Raw genomic sequence first — 18,015 nt, 5'->3', positions numbered from 1 at the left:
TGGTGACATGTTATTTGCCTCATGGTTCAGAGTGTAGTCAGGAGAAGCATCCAGGTGAGTGGGAACGGGAACACTGAGGCTGGGAGGTCACGAAGCCGAGCGTGAGGCTCTGAGCAGGTCACTGTCTGCTCTGCCTTAGGAACCTGGCCTTCTCCCGAAATCAACTCAGCCTCACACTGTGTCCCCGGAGACCCAGCTTGGCCTCTATCCTTGGATGGGAGCCTTTATATTGCTGAATTGGGTGGAAAGCAGGTTCTTCCTAAAAGAGGGGTACAAAGGAGTCTTAGGAAGTTCCTACCAACTGTCTCCTTTTTGGGGTCCCCATGAGGCTGGTGACATGTCCAAATAAGTGACAGGACCAAAAGAGGACTTAGCCAGGAATTTTCTTTTTCCACTCCAGCTATCGAAGCTGGAACTACTCGGACTGCAGGAGGAAGGGTGAGAGGAGGGAACTTGGGAAACCGTGGCACCCACAGAAGACTGGCAAGTCAGTGTGGGACTGTTTAGCCCAGCAAGAACCTTCTGGGAGTCCTGGATGCGTACCTGTGACCCACCCAGGTGCCTCTTGACTCCCCCCTGAAGTCAGCCAGGATGCTGCGGGACGGGAGGCAGTGTGGGCTTCAGGAGGAAGCCAGAGTACCGCCTCCTGGGTCTAGACCAACAGATCTCAGCTCCCAAAAGGAGAAGCTATGTGACTGCTCGTTAACCAGACCTCATCCTGACTTTGTACCAGGCCCCACCCCAACCCAGCTGCAAAGATAAGAACCCAGGATGAGCCATGCTTCCCTCGTGCTGGTCAAAGGAGCTGTGACTTAACCTTTCTGAGCAAGAGGGCAGGAGGGTCATGCACAGTTGATGTCAGTACCCTGACCCTGGGTGCTGCTTGGGGCTCTGCCAAGCATCTGGTGCGAGACCGAATACTCCTGTCTGGAGCCTCCTGAGGTCTTCTTCCTGCAATCCTTTGCCAGTCTGGGGAGCCTGCCTTTAGTGTGCCGGTGTCGCATGCATTGAGCAAATATTTGGTGTCCTGTGCCGGGCCCAGCAAGAAACAGTTCCTAATGCAGCCTGGCCTGTATGTTGGGACATAAGTTGTGAAATAGTTGCCAGTGATTCTAGCAAAGTCCGCTCACATAGCAGCTGCCAGCTCCTCCACATATGTCAGGAGATCTAGGACCAGTGCTCAGTGACCCAGGGAAGGAACGGTTGCTCTGGAGTTGCTCAAGCTAGGGGAAAGCGGGAGATGGGGTCACCTGGATGGGCCCTGTCCAGTAAGCTCAATCCCTGGGCACTTGACACCTCTGTAGTTGGACCCAAAGTCTGGTTCCGTGATGAGCCTGGTTTGTTGTTTTTCCATAAGCCTCCCTTAATTAAAATTGTAAAAAATTTTTATTGGTACCCATCTGCAGGACAAACATACTCGTCGTGGAGAGCTGGCACTTGTAGATAACGCATCTTAGTTCGTTCACTCCTCTCCCTCCATCTCTTGGAAGCCTTCCTTTCAACAATGGAAAAGCAGTTGTTGGAGGACTTTAAACTGAGTATTTTACATCAAAAGGAGCAGTACTAGTGAGAAGGAGGTGACAAAAACACACAGTGAATGTCTAAACTTTTCGAGGTTTACAGTAGAAGACGCATCCCATTAATCCCCCTCCGAACACTTTGCTTTGCTTCAGACACACTTACCTCTTGGTTCTTGTTACTTCCGAAGCAGCTCTGGAGTCCTCTTTTGTGTCTTTATGAGATACGATCAAATATCCAATGACTGCTGCTGCCCGGTGCCATCCAGCGCAGAGCCGGCCTCATACAACTGCGCTGTGTCCTCAGCCTCTGCATTCACTGAGTCTGGCTGGCACCGAGCATTTTCTGGCTCGTCTCTGACGTCAGACTGACCAGAGGCAAATGTTTCCCATCAGTTCAGGACATCTAGTTAGCCACCAAGAGCGCAACTAAAGACAGTCACAAAAGGGGACTTCTGGAACTGTCCCAGAAAGTGGCAAGAGCGATGAGATAAATATACTCAAGAAGATGGCATGCTTTGAGGGGTAGTAATGGCAATGTCTTCTTCCTGTAATTTTAAATTTTAGTATCTGCCATATTTTTTATTATATTTAAAAAGGACACTTCCTGCTTGATAATAGGCTGTTGTCACACAGCTCCCCTCCACTAGTGCCTTAGAACCCCTGAGCCAAGAAGCCATGATGTTCTTGAAGACAGCCCTAGGTAAACGGACCAGCAGGCCACCATCGAAGAACCCGAAGGCAGGCCTTTTGGCTGCCAGCCTTGCCAGCACCCAGTCCAGCCGCTGAAGGATGTCAGAAGGCCTTAGTGGCTCGGAGCTACTTTGATGACAGCCAAAATAGCAAAGTGGAAATGGCCCCTGGCCTTACGGGACCATCAGACGGTAACTGAAAGTGCTTAAGCCACCGAGTCTTGGCAAACGTTGGGTAGCTTAGCCGTAATATCTTCAATAGGAAGACAAAGAGAAGGTAAAAGCATATGACTATATGACTTGTTATATGACTATAGTCCTATAGTCAACCGAGTGAGCCGCTGAGGTCCTCCACACACTGCTGGGGTGAGCGCTGACCCTCAAGAGACAAAACTATTGGCCTGAGATCCAGCAAACTGCCCATAGGAGGTCAGCTTCTGGGGCCTCTCTGTAAGTCACAGACAGGTTGACAGCCAGCAGCAGGCCACCTCCCTCTTGGCACAGTCCCACAGAGAGCTGGGGCTGGTTCCCTCCTGGGAAAGATGTCCCGCATCTTGGCACCTGCAAGCAAGGCCTGACAGAAGTGTGGACTTCCCTGCCTTCCCTGACCCGTGCTGCTGGGAGTTGAGATCCCGGGCAGCCAGCTGAGGTCTTGCAGAGAGTTTGTGGCAACAAGGGAATAAAAGTTCAGAAAGCAAGACCCAGGATACAGAATAGTTACTTTTTACCTAGTAAACCGGTAAAGGTACCCTCCCAACTACCTTTCTGACATTCTGCATACACGTTCAAATGTCATGCTTGACACGAAACATTTATTATCTTATGGTTCTGGAGATCAGAGGTCCAAAATGGGTCCCGCTAGGCTACAATCATGGTGTCAGTGGAGGTGTGGTCCTTCCTCTGCCTCTGCCACCTTCTAGGGCAGCGCGGCTGTGCCCCTTCCAGCGACCCCCGTGCCTCTCTCCTCCTCACATTGACCAAAACACCCTTTTGCCATATGAGATCACAGTCACAGATTTCAAGTCTTAGGATGTGCACATCTTTGCAGGGCCATTCTGCCTGTCACACAACACTCCCTGTTACGAGTTTAAGACATGGCATGTTCTGTCATTATCTCAGCAGATAAGCAGATGTGGGAGGTTATGTAACTCGCCCAGGATTGTATAGCTAATAAGCGTCACACAGACCAGGATTCAAACCTGGGGTTTTCTGATCAAAACACACAAAAGAGGGGCTGGGGCTTTAGCTCAGTGGCATAAGCACCTGCCTTGTAAGCAGGCAGTCGTGAGTTCGATCCCCGGTATCAATAAAAGGGAAAAAGACACACACACACAAACACACACACACACACACACACACACACACACACACAAAAGATATGAGAACAGCAGGCGGAGAGGCCTGAAGGCCAGCCACACCCAGACGTGGCAGACAAGAGAGAGAGTCAGGGAGTTTCCTGGAAAGACGGTGGGGGGCACAATTCTGCCCTGGGTTCCAAGGCTACTGACCTGGGAAGAAAATGTGAAGAAAATCCCTTCAGTTTCTCATCTGATGGGACAAGCCCGAGTAATTTCAGCTTGGTCATTTACAGACTCCATGACCAGGTCGTCCTGCCAGTGACCTGGTGAGAGTGCCCCGGCTTTCAAAGAGAAACTTTGCAAGATGGCGGCTTTCAAAGAGAAACTTTGCAAGATGGCGCAGCTAACATCCACCAGCACACAGCGCCTTCCATTCACAGGCTCCCTCAGGGACACCAAAACCACCCACCATTCTTGAGTCTATTTTGCTGAGAGGACATGGAGTCTAAGAGAGAATACAAAACTTGCTCAGGTCCACCTCCAAGATGCCAGCAAAATGAAATAAAACACCAGTCTCCTGCCACCAGAGTCCTTCCCCACACAGGGGCTGGTATCTAACCTGCCCGTGTGAGATCGGATGTTCATACAAACCATGAAAATGCGTAAGTCTTCAGCTGAGAGGCCGAAGTGCTGTGCTTTACTACTTACTCCGGGACTGAAAGGGTTCTGGCCCAGGCCGGATAGTGTAGCCGGATAGTGTAGCAGTAAAGCCAAGGAGCTCTTATCTCCCCCTCCCTTAGGAATCTACCTCTGGCGCCAAACTAAGACCAATGGGCTACCTGTGCATCCCTAATGCCCCTAAGGGTCCACCCCAGGCGGAGGCTACTTATGTGCCTCACTCCACGCGTTCCACAGAGAGATCGGAGAGATCGCAGACCCCGGGGTGGAGATGGCATGCCCCTAGGGGGGTCGGGGGTGTCTCTCCCTGCATTCTCAAAATAAAGGTTATTTATATTTCATACTTCTTACCTTTTCAGCCGCCGACAGTCCTCCCCCACAGTTCTATCAGGGACGATGCCTTTTTTGGGTGCTGGATGTCTTTTTTGAAGCGGAGGTCATGGCGAGGTCCTCCTGGGGGCAAGACAGGGATGCCATCTTTGCAGGACAGAATTGAAAGTTGGCCACTCCATGTTGGTCTCTAGCATTTGTTTTGAAGTGAGTGTCTGTGATCTCAGTTTGGTGGTCTGAGCCTCTGGCCTGCGTTCTCCCCAGCAGCAGCTCCCTGGCACCCCAGTTTCCCTGGCTTAGGGCTTGGGAAGCCTGTGGAGGGTGAAAGAGTTGCTGGCCCAGACCAGACACTTTAACCAGGAAAAGCCACAGCCAAGTTAGGGGGCTCCTGCCTCCCCCACCCCTATAGATTTACCTGTAACCCTATACCCCCATCCCTAAGAACCTGTCCCTGGCGCCAAACGTGTGCCAATGAAATACCTGTGCATCCCTAATGCCCCTTGGGGTCCACCCCAGACAGAGGCTACTTATGGGCCTCACTCCACGTGTTGGACAGAAGAAGAAGAAGAAAGGGAGGGTGTGTTCCAGAGAGAGACCGCCGGCCCCGGGGTGGAGATGCTGCGCCCCAGGGCCGGGGGGGGGGGGGGGTCTCTCCCCGCATTCCCGAAATAAAGGTTACTTATATTTTATATTTCTTATCTTTGCAGCCACTGCCGCCCACTCCTTTCACAGCTGTCCACTCCACTCCTTCCCCCCCACTGGGTGCAGGGGCAGGGCGGGGCCTGATACCTAAAAAACAATAGACCTCCCTGGAATGCGAGAAGTCAGCTGGGGAGGAGATCTGTGGAGGAGTCCAGGTCCCTTGTCCTCTCCCTGCTGCCACCACAAGGAACAATGGCATGTACTCCCACGGGGATGGGGGATGGGTACAGCTTCCCAGACTGACCCCATAGGGACCCTCAAACCTGCAACCCTGTCTTTCCTTGACCCCTGCCTTGCAGCCCCCAGTTTCCTGTTTGCCCATTCTATTTGCCCGGCCCCAGGGACAAAACTGATCCTTGAACCCTCAGTTCCACATCGCCAGAACCAGCAAGCAGTGACAGGGCTCATCAGGCTTATCAGCCTGGCAGCCCAGCCCCTGCCTGGAGACATAAATAGGCCAGGGAAGGGCAGCAGGCTCAGACCAGCTCAGAGACTTGCCTAAGGGCTCCAGGGAGGTAAGTGCGGCCCCCTGCGCCAGGCTGCTCTGCGGGCCCCCCAGCTCCAGGAAACTGATGCTTGGCTCTGAGATCTGGGTTCAGCCAGAGATCTGGGTTCCTGCGACCCTGTCCCACTCAGGTTCCTCCTCCTCTCTGGCTGGAATGTGTGAGGAGCACGAAGCTCCTCATGCTAGAGGCACCCCTTAGCCAAGCCCTCTTCTCCTTCAGGTCATCCACACTGCAGGATGAAAGCGGTGCTGCTGGTCGTGGCTGCGCTCTTCCTGGCTGGTAGGTGCCCCTACCCTCGGGATCAACCACCGGGGCCTTCGCCCTAGGCCCTCGTGGCCTGTCCTGCTGGGTCTAGGGAGCAGAGTTTCTCGCTTGCCCCCTCCTAGTCCCAGACGCCAGCAGAGAGCTGGCATCTGACCTGGGTCCCCTCTCCAGCCCCAGGGAGCCAGGCACGGCACTTCTGGCAGCAAGATGACCCCAAGACCTCCTGGGATGTCGTGAAAGAATTTGCTAACAAGTATGTGGATGCAGTCAAAGAGAGTGGCAAAGGCTACGTGGAGCAGCTGGATGCCTCCTCCTTGGGCCAACAGCTAAAGTAAGGACCTAGGCTGGGCTCGGGGTAGGGGAAGGCCCAGGAGGCAGAAAGGCCTGCGGGAAGATATAGCCAGACTGGCCAAACCCTCCCCTGTCACTGAGTGTGCTGGGCCTTAGAGCACGTGTGTGGATGGAGATGCAGGGTCCTCATGCAGGTTCACAGCAACCCCAGCACCACACTGTGCCTGCCAGAGTAGTGAGCCCAGCCCTTTTGCACCTCCCTGGGCTGGCTGTCTTAGGAGGGAAGGGAGTGTCCTTCAAGGGTGAGTGTCAAGCCCAGCTGGGGCTCCATCTAGCTCCTCTCTGTACTCAGGCCATCTGTACGATGACACACAGGGTGGGAGTGTTGGGTTCAGGTGTGCATGTGGAAAGCCAGAAACACAGCTGTTGCACACCCAGCCCAGCTGAGGCCAGGGCTGGCAGACCCCAGGCAGTCCAAGGTGCCTGGGAGGCCGCCTGCCCCTCAGCCGGCTGCCTTCTCTCCCACCGCAGCCTGAGGCTTTCGGATAACTGGGATACCTTGAGCACCATCCTCACGAAGCTGCAGGCAGATTTTGGGCTGGCGACCCAGGAGTTCTGGGACACCTTGGAAAAAGAAACAGAGTGGCTGAAGCAGATAGTGAGCGAGGACCTGCAGGACGTAAAGCACAAGGTGCAGCCCTACCTGGAGAACTTCCAGAAGAAGGTGCAGGAAGAGGTGGAGCGCTACCGCGAGAAAGTGAGGCCGCTGGGCATCGAGCTGCGGGACGGTGCTCGCCAGAAGCTGCAGGAGCTGCAGGAGAAGCTGACCCCGCTGGGCGAGGACCTCCGTGACCGCACGCGCGAGCACGTAGATGTGCTGCGCACGCAGCTGGCGCCCTTCAGCGAAGAAATGCGCCAGCGCCTGGCCAAACGGCTGGAGGAGCTCAAGGACAGCGCCACCCTCGCCGACTACCACGCCAAGGCCAGTGAGCACCTGAAAATGCTGGGCGAGAAGGCCAAGCCCGCGCTGGAGGACCTTCGCCAGGGCCTGCTACCCGTGCTGGAGAACTTGAAGGCCAGCATCCTGAGCTCCATCGACCAGGCCTCCAAGCAGCTGGCCGCCCAGTGAGGTGCCCGCCGCTGCTGCTGCCTCATCCCCTCCCCAGCGTTCACTTCCTTAGAATAAACGTTTCTGAAGTGGAAAACAGCTTCTTTCTTTGGGGGGAAATGGAAATAGGGTGGGGGGCCCTGGAGGGGACAAACAAGGGAGCTGGGATGGGGTGGGAGACTTCACACCCGCAGCAGGGCCTCCCTGGCTGGACTCAGCAGGGGTGAACCAGGCTCAGCCTCTGCAGGGCCTTTATCCACCGTGGAGGTCCTGCAGGGCCCCTGGCTGGTTAGCAGCGAGGAGCAGACCCCTGGTCCCACTGTGGCTCTGATAAAAAGGAGGGGACAGGACCAGGCAAATTGATGTGTCCCTCTAATCCTAAGGGCCTGTGAGGTTCAACTCCTAACTGTTCAAACCTGCCTCTGCATGCAGAAGTGGTCCCTTGCCCCAGAGGTGGAGTCGTCCACCTGAGCATAAGACAGGGTCTTCGGCCAGCTTTCTGGCGCTAAGCCCCGTGCAATGAACCTCAAGGGGCCGCTGGAACTTGAAGGATTTGGGTGGGTACAAATGACATGCTTGGCGCTTGCTCCTTCCTCCTTTATTAATTTGAAATCTTAAGCATTTTCACAAGAGCAGAGCCCCCTTCCTACCACCCCGACAGCTAAACAGGCTCAGCTCTGGAAGCCACCCCGGTACCCATGCGGCCCCAGGCGCTGCCAGCCCTCTTCTGCCAACTCTGGCCCAAGTCAGAAACATAAGCGCCACCTCTGGCAAGAATCTAACATACTTGCATTTCCCAGACTAGGATGGGGGCGGGTCCTTCCCCAAGTCTGAGTCAGCTGTCACTAGACCCAGGTCCCCATAGTGAAGCAGAACTTGGAGATGGGAAGTCACTGCTGAGTGAAGGCAGGACGGGCTGGGTTACTCACGTGAGACCTATGGGCATCTATTATTATTTGGGGGGAGTGGGATAGGGTTTCCCTATGTGGTTCAGGTCGGCCCTAGTTCAGTATGGAGCCCAGGCTGTCTTTGAATGTACAGCGATACTCCCGCCTCAGCCTCCCAAGTGGGATTATAGGTGCGCACCACCATGCCTGGCCTACCATTACTTTTCTTTTTTGTAATGTGTGGCCAGGCACTCACATTCATTCAGGTGTGCACACTCACGTGCACATCTTGGCGCCATTCCCTCTTCACACACTCATCCGTGTGTCCCTGTGTGCGTGTACATGTCTTCCCCAGAGCCAGAGAGACCTCCTCTCCCCTCCCCAGCGGCAGGGCCTTTCTCCCCATGGTGCAGGCCTCTGCCCCTTCCCTGTCCCCAGGGTGTCTTATGACCCTTGGGTGGGGCCCTGAGACCCCTGGCTGTAGTTGGCGGGAAGAGAAAGCAGGCGGATTCCCAAAGAGGAGGCAGCCCGGATGGAGCTGGTCTTACTAGTGCCGCCGGACCTGGAGGAGAGCCCGGCAGCTGGCCGAGGAAGCACACAGATTTTCCTTCCCGTGTCAGCTGAACAGCTCGGGCCGCTGACCCGAGGGTTTGAGGGCTCCCGCTCGGCCTGCCTGCTCTGTGACACTGTGCACCCACCCTTGCCTCCCTGAACCTCAGTCAGTTCCGCTGCAGGTCGGGCCACTTTGTGGTCCTGAAACTCTCTGCTGTGTGTATCTGTGGAGTGGTGGGGACACACCCCTGCTGGGGTGACTGTGTCTCCCTTCCCTGTTCCCGGGATAGTGGGTCCCATTCCAGTCCTGTCCCTAGGCAGCCAATCAGGCCAGCTGTCACCGACAATCCCTTATCAGGCATCTCTGGCAGAGGCTTTTGAACACTGCCCCATTGTATTCCCACCACAAACCCACAGTGGAGGGAGCGGTATCATTATTACTGTTATAATTTGTTTCTTGAGGAAGCCCAGACTGCCCTTGAATTCACTATGTAGCCCAGGATGACTTAAGCCTGTGATCCTCCTGCCTCCACCTCCTGAGGGCTGGCATAACAGCTGTGTAGCATCACTCCTGACTTCAGGGGCATCATGGTGCCCATTTGACAGCTCAGAAACTGAAGCTGATGCGAAGTGAGGCAGCCACGCCGAACCCGGTTGAACCTCGCTCCCCCTATCCCACTTCCGTCAGCCGGGGTGCTCAGGGGCCTTGTGGCCTGGGGAACTGGAGTCAGCGTCTCACTGTTGGTGAACAGACACAATCGCAAGTCTGACGATGACGTGTGTGGGCAGGGCCAGCTCAGCAGAGAGCGCACACTCAGGTCACACTGCGCAGCACTTGGCTGTGTATAACAGTGTCCTCAAAGCTGTCACTCAGCGTGCCCCTGCGCAGGAGCCTGCCAAGGTCAGCAGGACGAGCGAGCCCTTCCTGGCCCCAGCCTCTTCCCCTGCCCACACGCACGCATGCGGCAGCGGAGGGACACAGCTGGCGGCAGCTTCTCATCCAGCTTTATTGGGAGGCAGCGAGATTGCAGGTGGCCAGGTCTGGGGAGGGCTGGGAGGCACTGAGAGCATTGTCCCTTTCAAGCAAATTCGGGGGGAGGCCCTGGGGATCACAGGACCCCGAGAGCTGGCGGGATGGGTGGACAGGCACTTGGAACCTTGAACTCGCAGCTGTCCTAGGAGCTCGGGGTGGAGTCCAAGAACCCCGACAGCCTGCCAATCAAGGAGGTCCAGTAGCCTTTCATGGAATCTAAGCTTTCAGTCATCCACTCCCTGTGGGAATCAGAGACAGGCAGGGACAGATTTGGGTGTGAGAGCCCCATTACCTAGCAGAGCCCCTGAGGCCTCAGGCAGACCACAAGCAGCTGCCACCCCAAGCGGAAGAAATGCAGAGGCGGCCAGCACAGTCTCAGCCCGCATTTCTTCAGGTTGGGTCAGACTCTTTGTCCCAGCCCCACTCCTACCATCCCAAGGGCCCTGGCACAAAATGGTGGCAGATGTGTGAGGTCGGGGCTGCCTTGCTTTCCTGGCAAATGCTGTCCCCTGCTGCTACCCCAGGGGTCACCCAGAGATAGGGAAGCCAGCTTCCTCCCATCGGAAAATAACGGGGGATTGACTAGCTATATAATCTGGGCCAGGCCCCCTAACTTCTCTGAGCCTCAAATTTCTTTTCTGCAAATTGGGGGAAATAATGCCCACTCCGCAGCCCATCCAGAGGCCTAGCAGTATTTGCAAAGGCCTCTGCCACACAAAGCCAGCCAGGCAATAGAGAGAGCTGAGGACTCTTGGGTAGGACAGGCCGGGACAGACTTCCCCTCCACTGGTCTCAGGGCCTGGGGCAAAGTGAAGCCGATCCCTCCCTCCAGGCTGGAGCTGGCGACCCTCCAGCCCCCCCAGGAGAAGAAAATGGCAGTGAGGGCTCGGGTGGGCCACCTGGGGAAAAAAGAGGACAGTGAGGAAGGGGATCCTGCCTCTGTCACCTCTCCCTTGGGCTCTGGCCCTGTGAGGGTGCAGGGAGGCTCAGGGCGGCACAGACCCGGGCTGGGCTGGGAGTCGCTCCTGCCAGGGGGGCAGACCAGCTAGGATACAGGGAGCTGGCACAGAGGCACGGAGGAGAGGCCCGGCGGCGTACCTGGCATTCTCGGCCACCTGAGACTCCTGCACCTTGGTCAGCATCTCGTTGGCAGTCTTGGAGGCCTGCTGCATGTAATCTTTCATGACCCCCAAGAGGGAGGACTCCTGGATCTCCTCAGCTCCTGCAGGGACAGCAGGGCTGAGCAGGGGTGGTTTGACCCCCAGGGTCCTCTTGGTTCCCATTTGGCCACCACCCACAAGGCACGAGAGCCCCAAATCACTTCCCACATTGCCCCCAACTCGGTCCCCAGAAAGTGCTTACGGGCAGAGACCAGGAGTGCCAGGAGGGTCACAGCGAGGAGCACCCGGGGCTGCATGACACCTCTGTTCCTGCAGGGAAGAGTCCTGTGAGGACTCCGTATCTCCCACTCCACGTCCCCCCACCTCTGAGCCCTCAGGGTGGGTCAGCCTAACATGGACCATCAGCAGGGGTGGTCAGGCAGGATATACAGAAACCCTCCAGACTGGGAAGGAAGGCCTCAGTTTCCCGTCTGGGTCAGGGCTGGGTGTCCAAGGCTCCTTCAAGCCCTCAGCAAGCAGAGAGGAGAGATGTACAGTGTGGGGCCCAGTTCCAGTCCAGCGTGGCCACTACCCTCTATGTGGCTTTGGGCAATTGACCTCCCCTTCCTGGGCCTCTGGGATGGGGGACACTTGTGCCACTGACGACGGCTTCCTGGGCTCCTGAGGGCTGTCTTCTAGGTCTGCTGGCTGGAGCCTTCCCTGGCCACCCCTGTCCTCTTCCCTCCTCCCGGTCCCCAGGGCATTACCTGGAGTAGCTGCTTCTAAGAATGAACTGAGCAGGCAGGCGGGAGGGTGCTGAGCTGTTTTATACCGTCCCCAGGGCTGGACAGCAGACTCAGAGGGGCCAGTGAGCAGAGCAAAGGTCACCTGCTGACGGTGAGAGCAGGGCCTGAGGCAGGGTTAGCAGCTGCACCTGCCGCCAGGGTAGCTGGATCCTGGGGCCATGCCCGCTGCTCACCCTAACCCTCCCGCCTGGTCATACGGCCAGGTCCTGGAGCAGGCCCGGGAGACCCCACTCCTTCCCACGGACTGGCTCCCAGGAGGCTGCTGAGAAGGCACAGGGTTTGGGCGATGAGTTGGGGCCCCCGAGCACCTCAGCCCTTCACATGTAAGTTTTCAGCCGCCCTACCATTCCCCGCAGCAGCCTGGAGCCGAGTGATGGGCTTCTTCAGACCTGAGAGCCACCAAAGGGTGGAGCAGGGGTGCTGGGGTGCAGCATGGCATGGAGCAGGGGCAGGGCCTGCGTGGGAGGCAACAGCCAGGCACACTTGGCTGCCCAGCACCCCTGCCTCAGAGTTCTGTCACACTGTGTTCCCAGCAGCCGATCCAGGGCAGGGGTTGACTTGCAGAAGGGCAAAGGGCACTCTGAGCCCAAGGCCTCTGTCCACCCCTCCTCCTGTGCCCCTCACCTTGTCCTCTGGACCCACTGATAACATCCCCAGGGCAGGAGTGGGGCTCCCAGCAGGTGGTCAGGAGAGTCCCCTCCCCGGACTGCAGGCTCCTCCTGCAGCTCTGGCCTGTTGCTCTGGAAAGAGCGTAGTGGGGGCAGACCAGGGCAGGGAAGGCACAGAGGAGGTTTTAGGTGCAGGTGTCACCCTATCTTCTTAGAGCTAAGATGTTCCCAGAGCTCACACTGAGAGCCACAGCAAGGATGACCGTAGCAGGGGACATTTCCTTCTGGCTCCTGGGTCTTTGGAGCCAGGAAATTCTAGCTTCCAATATTGTCACTTATTGGTGAGACTCATGGCTGGAAATCTAATTCCAGAAACTCAACATTCTCCTCTGTAAAGTGGGAACCCTGTGCTGCTGAAGACTTTGTTTTGTGTTAAAATGCAAGTAGTCAGAACCCTGTGGGTTAAACATTAACTCCGTTTTACAGGTAAGAAATGTGAGAGCCAAATACAAAGAGACCCACCCCCATGCACATCGCTGGAAATGGTAGGGCAGGAATCAGGTCTTTCAACACCCAGGCTGGGAGCACTCAGACAGGCTGGAGGGGTGAGACTCCCAGAGACTGAACAGCCCCGCACTCCACGGAGCAATGCATCCCAGCCTACTTCCTGGGAACAGACATGGTGATGGGGAGAGGAAAGGTGGTTAAGTCCTGGGAGATTTGGGCACTGGGGTGGGTACAGGGCTCAAGGTGGCCACTTTCCCGGCCGTGGGTGTGTGCAGACAGCTGTGGCAGCAGCCCTGACCCCAAGCTTTGTGCTGCAGGCAGTTGGATGTTTGCACACGTTCTGCTCGCCCTGGCAAGTACTCTTAGGCACGCTCCAGTGAACCAGGCCCTCTGGGTTCGAGCACACCTGGCGAGTGGGTGACACAGAGGCACCTCCGGACCTGTCGCACGCTGGCAGTGCCTGCAAGTCCAGGAGATCAGCAGACTGCAGGTGAGGTCAGCAGTCCTTGGTGACTCACGCCCACCTCACCCAACCTCGGGGCTCTGAGCACTGACCTCGTCTCCCAGCTCAGGCTGCACCTGGCCTGATTTGGCAACACGATGGACCCAATGTGTCAATGTCACAGGAAAGTTGAGGGTAAAAACGGTCAACACTTAAAAAGCACCAGGCACCATCGAGAGTATTATGTGGATCGTCTCGCTGGCCTGACAGCCCAGGAAGCAGGTCCTGGGTTCCTTCCACGAGAGGACCTGAGACTCCAGGGCAACACAGGCAGACACGGGGAGCCCAGACTGAGGGATTCAGATGCCAGAATCTGAACTCAAAACCTCCTTAGCCTACAGGTGACCACAGTGATATGGGCAGCATAAGGGATAATAGCTTAATGTCTTCACCCTCATGAGACACTGAGCCACTTCTGGAATATTGGAAGAAAAGGAAGAGAAGAAGAGGAAAAAGAAGAGGAGCGGATGAGGGGAAGAGCATGAGGGGGAAAAAAAGAAGAGGGCCAGGGATATAGCTCAGTGGTGCAGCACCTGCCTTGCAAGCAGGAGGTTGTGAGTTCTATTCCTGCTATTAAAAAAAAATAAAAAAGAACATAAATTTTTTAAAAAGAAAGAAAGGGAAAAGAATGGGAGGGGTGAGGAGGCCAAATGGTAAATCGGGCCCAGCTCATCTGCTCTCCGCCCTGGTGGCTTCGTTTTGCACAGCAGTGGTGCCCACCTGGGCCTGGCACGGTGCCCCGCACAGCAGCCCGCAGTGCGGCACAGCAGAGCTCTCATCTGGTCATTGGGGCGCACGTTTCTGGGAACTGCAATGGGGCCCCCGCGTGACCAGTGTGACCTGCTCTCAAGAGATGCGGGAAACATTGCTGCAGAAGACCCCAAAGCACCGCCATGCCCCATCCCAGGGTGGGGCTGGAGGCGGCCTCAGGTCTCACCATCTGCACAGGCCTGGGGTGTCACCGGGGGCAGCAATCAGGCCTCAGGCCGCCCCCCACTCCACTCTCACCTACGTCTAGCCCACTTGGTCACCCTCAGAGAGGGTGGGCCCTCTGTTTCACTTGAGGTCTTGGTCCCCATCAGGAAGACACCGTGAGGATTAATATCCAGGATTAGTTTCCAGAGCTTACCCTGGGCCCGGCACCACACCTACCACCCGCTTCCTTTAATGTGTGGAACACTATCACTGCCCCGAGGGGAAACTGAGGCTTGGGATTTGGAAGAGTTAACTGCCCAAGGCAGCACAGTTTGGCAGTAGAGCACCAACACACTCATAATTAACCCCTTCAGCACAGAGCCCTGCCCACAGGCTGTCACGGGCACCTCCCAGATACAGCCCCACAGGACGCCATCTGCCTCATGCAGGGGCCTAGTCCAGTCTGCTGCTCAGGGATCGAGTCTGGAGGTGGCACCTGTGGGGGGGGGTTTACTGTCTCGACTGGGCCAGACAGAAAGAGATGTGGACCTTGTCCCCCTAGCCTGGCTCAGCCCCAGGGCAGCTGCAGGGACCCTGGGACATCAACCTTCTCGGGGCTCCTCTTGGCCACATTTCTCCCACAGCTCATGCCCCCCCCCACCTGCCCTCTGCACTGGGTGGGGCCAGCCCAGGGTGGCCACTTCCCACTGCTGCCAAAGCCTCCATCTGCCATCAGCTTCCACGTAATCTTAGGGTCAGGAAAGTCCAAGAGGCCTCCTGGGAATGTGTCACCTTCCAGCGTGGAATCACACGGGAGGGAGGCGGAGGGGGCACCTCCAAGGAGCTTTAAATGCCTGGCTGCTACTGAGCACTGGTCAGTTCGCACAGCAGCACAGCTGAGCCAAGGACCTGTCCTCCGCTGACGCCAAAGGAGCTCCCAGCCCAGCATGGGGCCCAGGATGTTCCTGAAGGCTGTGGTGCTGGGCCTGGCCCTGCTGGTTGTCACCAGTGAGTAGAAACTGCATTTGGACGGGGTCAGTGTGCGGGCAGAGTGGAGAGGCCTGGCCAAGGCCAGAAGGTACTTCAGAGTACCGGTCAGTCCCTGGCTGGACACAAGGACTACCCAGCTGCCACATGGCTGGCAGGAGGGCTGGCACATGCGCAGCAGTAGACAGGTCCACTAGTGTTGGTGTTACTGGGCTAAGCCCCGAGAGGGAAATCAGGCTGGCTTCCCTCACCGTCTTCCAGTCTGTACCTGGGGCTGGCGCTGAGGAGCCAGGGGAGACACTGGGGTGTGTGATTCGCTGTCTCTTTACTGCAGGTGCCCAGGAAGACGTCAGTGCTGACCAGGTAGCTACTGTGGTATGGAACTATTTCAGCCAGCTGGGCAATAATGCCAAGGAGGCTGTGGAAGACCTGCGGAAGTCAGACATTAACCACGAACTCAAGTAAGGCGGCGGGGTGCACCGTGCAGTGTACAGTGCAGGGCCCCTCACAGACCCTTCTGAGCACTGGCGAGGGGAGCACAGAGGCGGGGCGCGGTGCTGGGATTCTCGCTGCCCCGCTGCTGACGGGGGATCCTGGGCTTTCTGGATCCAGATGAAAGCAGGGGGCTGTGCCAAACAATCCCTAAGGCGTCTTCCTGCCTTTATGTTCTGGAGTCTGACCATATCCTATCACTGAGGCTCATGAAAGAAAAGAAAGGAGGGACATGTCACATGGCTTCTAATACATTCTATAGACGGAATCTCATGAAATCAGAGCGGGCCGGGGGGGGGGTACTTAGGAAGCTCCTGGCACACCCAGGGAAATTAGCACCTTGTGCTGCGGAGGTCAAAAGCATTCTGAGACACGCCTGGTCCTCTGTCCCAGCACAGCCAGGCTGGGGACTGGGGTATGTGTGTGTGCGTGGGGGTGGCTCCAAGTCCACCTCCCTTCTTTATAGCCCAAGAGGGAGAGCAGACAGCTCGAGGTCCTGAGATGGGTGGGCACTGATGCTCAAACTCAATGGGAGATTCGGAGCTACAAATGCGATGTAGTAACAGTCTGTTACTATTCCCTGTATCAGGGCCCCAGCTAGAAAGGGAAAAGGTTGGGTGAGCTGGGGCCCCCCACCCAAACACCCCAACTGGGCAGGTGTGTGGAAGGCGAGTGTTACCACGTGTATAACGGTGGCTCTCTGTGCCCTTGCCCTGCAGCATCCTCTTCCAGGGCAAGGTTAGGGATACGAAAGCCTACACCAGAGGCCTGCAGAAGAAGCTTCTGCCCTTTGCCACGAAGCTCTATGAGCGCCTGACCAAGGACTCGGGGAAGGTCAAGGAGAAGATTCAAAAGGAGCTGGAGGACCTGCGCGCCCGCCTGCTGCCCCACGCCCAGGAAGTGAGCCAGAAGATCGAGGAGCACGTGGGAGGGCTGCAGCAGCACCTGGGGCCCTACGCCAAGGAGCTGCACTCCCAGGTCAGCAAGCAGGCAGAGCAGCTGCGCAGCCAGCTGACTCCCTATGTGCAGCGCATGGAGAACGTGCTGCAGGAGAACATGGACAGCCTGCAGGCCTCCCTGATACCTTATGCTGACGACTTCAAGGCCAAGTTTGACAAGAACATGGAGGAGCTCAAAGGGCGCCTCATGCCCCACGTGGAGGGGCTCAAGGCCAAGATCGACCAGAACATGGAGGAGCTGCGCCGCAGCCTGGCCCCTTATGCACAGGGCGCCCAGACAAAGCTCAACTTGCAACTGGAGGGCCTGGCTGTCCAGATGAAGAAGAACGCAGAGGAGTTCCAGGGTAAGATCTCGACCAACGCCGACGAACTGCAGCAGAGGCTGATGCCCATGGTGGAGGATGTCCGCAGCAAGCTGATCAGCAACACCGAGGGCCTGCAGAAGTCGGTGGCGCAGCTGAGCAGCTATCTGGACCAGCAGGTGGAGGAGTTCCAGCGCAACATGAAGCCCTACGAGGAGACCTTCAACAGAGCCCTGGTGCAGCAAATGGAGCAGCTCAGACAGAAGCTGGGCCCCCATGCGAGGGATGCAGAAGGCCACTTGAGCTTCCTGGAGAAGGACCTGCGGGACCAGGTCAGCTCCTTCTTCAGCACCCTGGAGGAGAACCAGGACAAGCCCCTGGCCCTTGTTCTCCCAGAGGAGGCTGCTCCTGGAGCAGGGCTGGAGCAGCCCCAGGAGCAGCTGCAGGAGGAGCCCCAGGAGCAGCCCCAGAAGCAGCTGCAGGAGGAGCCCCAGGAGGAGCCCCAGGAGGAGCCCCAGGAGGAGCCCCAGGAGCAGCTGCAGGAGGAGCCCCAGGAGGAGGCCCAGGAGCAGCTGCAGGAGGAACCCCAGGAGGAGCCCCAGGAGCAGCTGCAGGAGCAGCTCCAGGAGCAGGAGCCCACCCCTTTGGAGAACTGAGCTGCCCCTGGTGTCCTCTCCCCATCACCATCGACATCTGCCCTGCCTTGCCCCCTGTCTGCCCCTCAGTCCCTAAGCACTTCCTGTATGAGCTCAAGGACACATGCCCAGTGGGTGGTAATGCCCCTTCTCTATACTCAATACAGTCGCTGAGAAACTAGCCCCTGTGGTTGTCATGGGACTCTTGGTTGTTGGGGAGGAGACACTTTAATTGACAAAATGTAGCAGGTTCTGGCAGAACACTTGGGGGGACATTGAGGCCTGAGCCATGTGACTGTGTGAGGGGGGAGAACCAGTATGTTGAAGGGGGGTGTTGGGGAGCA

At 57.0% G+C, this 18,015-nt stretch overlaps 3 protein-coding genes across 3 annotated transcripts; 2 read left to right on the top strand and 1 right to left on the bottom strand.

The window, feature by feature from the left end:
* The first annotated feature begins 5,618 nt into the window (after positions 1-5,618).
* Positions 5,619-7,483, top strand: Apoa1 (apolipoprotein A1). The gene is made up of 4 exons (XM_013155451.2): positions 5,619-5,732; positions 5,943-6,002; positions 6,159-6,318; positions 6,810-7,483. The coding sequence occupies exons 2-4, from the start codon at positions 5,960-5,962 to the stop codon at positions 7,405-7,407; spliced, it is 801 nt and encodes a 266-aa protein (XP_013010905.2). The 5' UTR covers positions 5,619-5,732; positions 5,943-5,959; the 3' UTR covers positions 7,408-7,483.
* A 2,333-nt stretch (positions 7,484-9,816) lies between these two features.
* On the bottom strand, positions 9,817-11,736 carry Apoc3 (apolipoprotein C3). The gene is given in 4 exon segments (NM_001172915.1): positions 9,817-10,097; positions 10,957-11,080; positions 11,221-11,288; positions 11,726-11,736. Coding segments are annotated over 3 exon segments (276 nt in total). The 5' UTR covers positions 11,276-11,288; positions 11,726-11,736; the 3' UTR covers positions 9,817-10,000.
* A 3,364-nt stretch (positions 11,737-15,100) lies between these two features.
* On the top strand, positions 15,101-17,852 carry Apoa4 (apolipoprotein A4). Its single transcript, XM_013155385.3, has 3 exons — positions 15,101-15,304; positions 15,618-15,744; positions 16,495-17,852. The coding sequence occupies exons 1-3, from the start codon at positions 15,244-15,246 to the stop codon at positions 17,690-17,692; spliced, it is 1,386 nt and encodes a 461-aa protein (XP_013010839.2). The 5' UTR covers positions 15,101-15,243; the 3' UTR covers positions 17,693-17,852.
* The last annotated feature ends 163 nt before the right edge of the window (positions 17,853-18,015 follow it).

This window comes from Cavia porcellus, unplaced genomic scaffold (assembly GCF_034190915.1).
Source record: "Cavia porcellus strain 051 isolate PalLab524CR breed Dunkin Hartley unplaced genomic scaffold, mCavPor4.1 scaffold_9, whole genome shotgun sequence".
Classification (NCBI taxonomy): Eukaryota; Metazoa; Chordata; class Mammalia; order Rodentia; family Caviidae; genus Cavia; species Cavia porcellus.
Note: the sequence above shows the minus strand (reverse complement) of the source record. Positions and strands in the feature narration are given on the sequence as shown.

Bases quoted from the DNA above. Each gene is read 5' to 3' on its own strand.
- Apoa1 (XM_013155451.2), top strand. From the start codon at position 5,960: ATGAAAGCGGTGCTGCTGGTCGTGGCTGCGCTCTTCCTGGCTG. The intron at 6,003-6,158 runs GTAGGTGCCCCT...TCCCCTCTCCAG, and splicing joins GGCTGCGCTCTTCCTGGCTG to CCCCAGGGAGCCAGGCACGG. The intron at 6,319-6,809 runs GTAAGGACCTAG...CTCCCACCGCAG, and splicing joins TCCTTGGGCCAACAGCTAAA to CCTGAGGCTTTCGGATAACT.
- Apoa4 (XM_013155385.3), top strand. From the start codon at position 15,244: ATGGGGCCCAGGATGTTCCTGAAGGCTGTGGTGCTGGGCCTGGCCCTG. The intron at 15,305-15,617 runs GTGAGTAGAAAC...TCTTTACTGCAG, and splicing joins GGCCCTGCTGGTTGTCACCA to GTGCCCAGGAAGACGTCAGT. The intron at 15,745-16,494 runs GTAAGGCGGCGG...CTTGCCCTGCAG, and splicing joins GACATTAACCACGAACTCAA to CATCCTCTTCCAGGGCAAGG.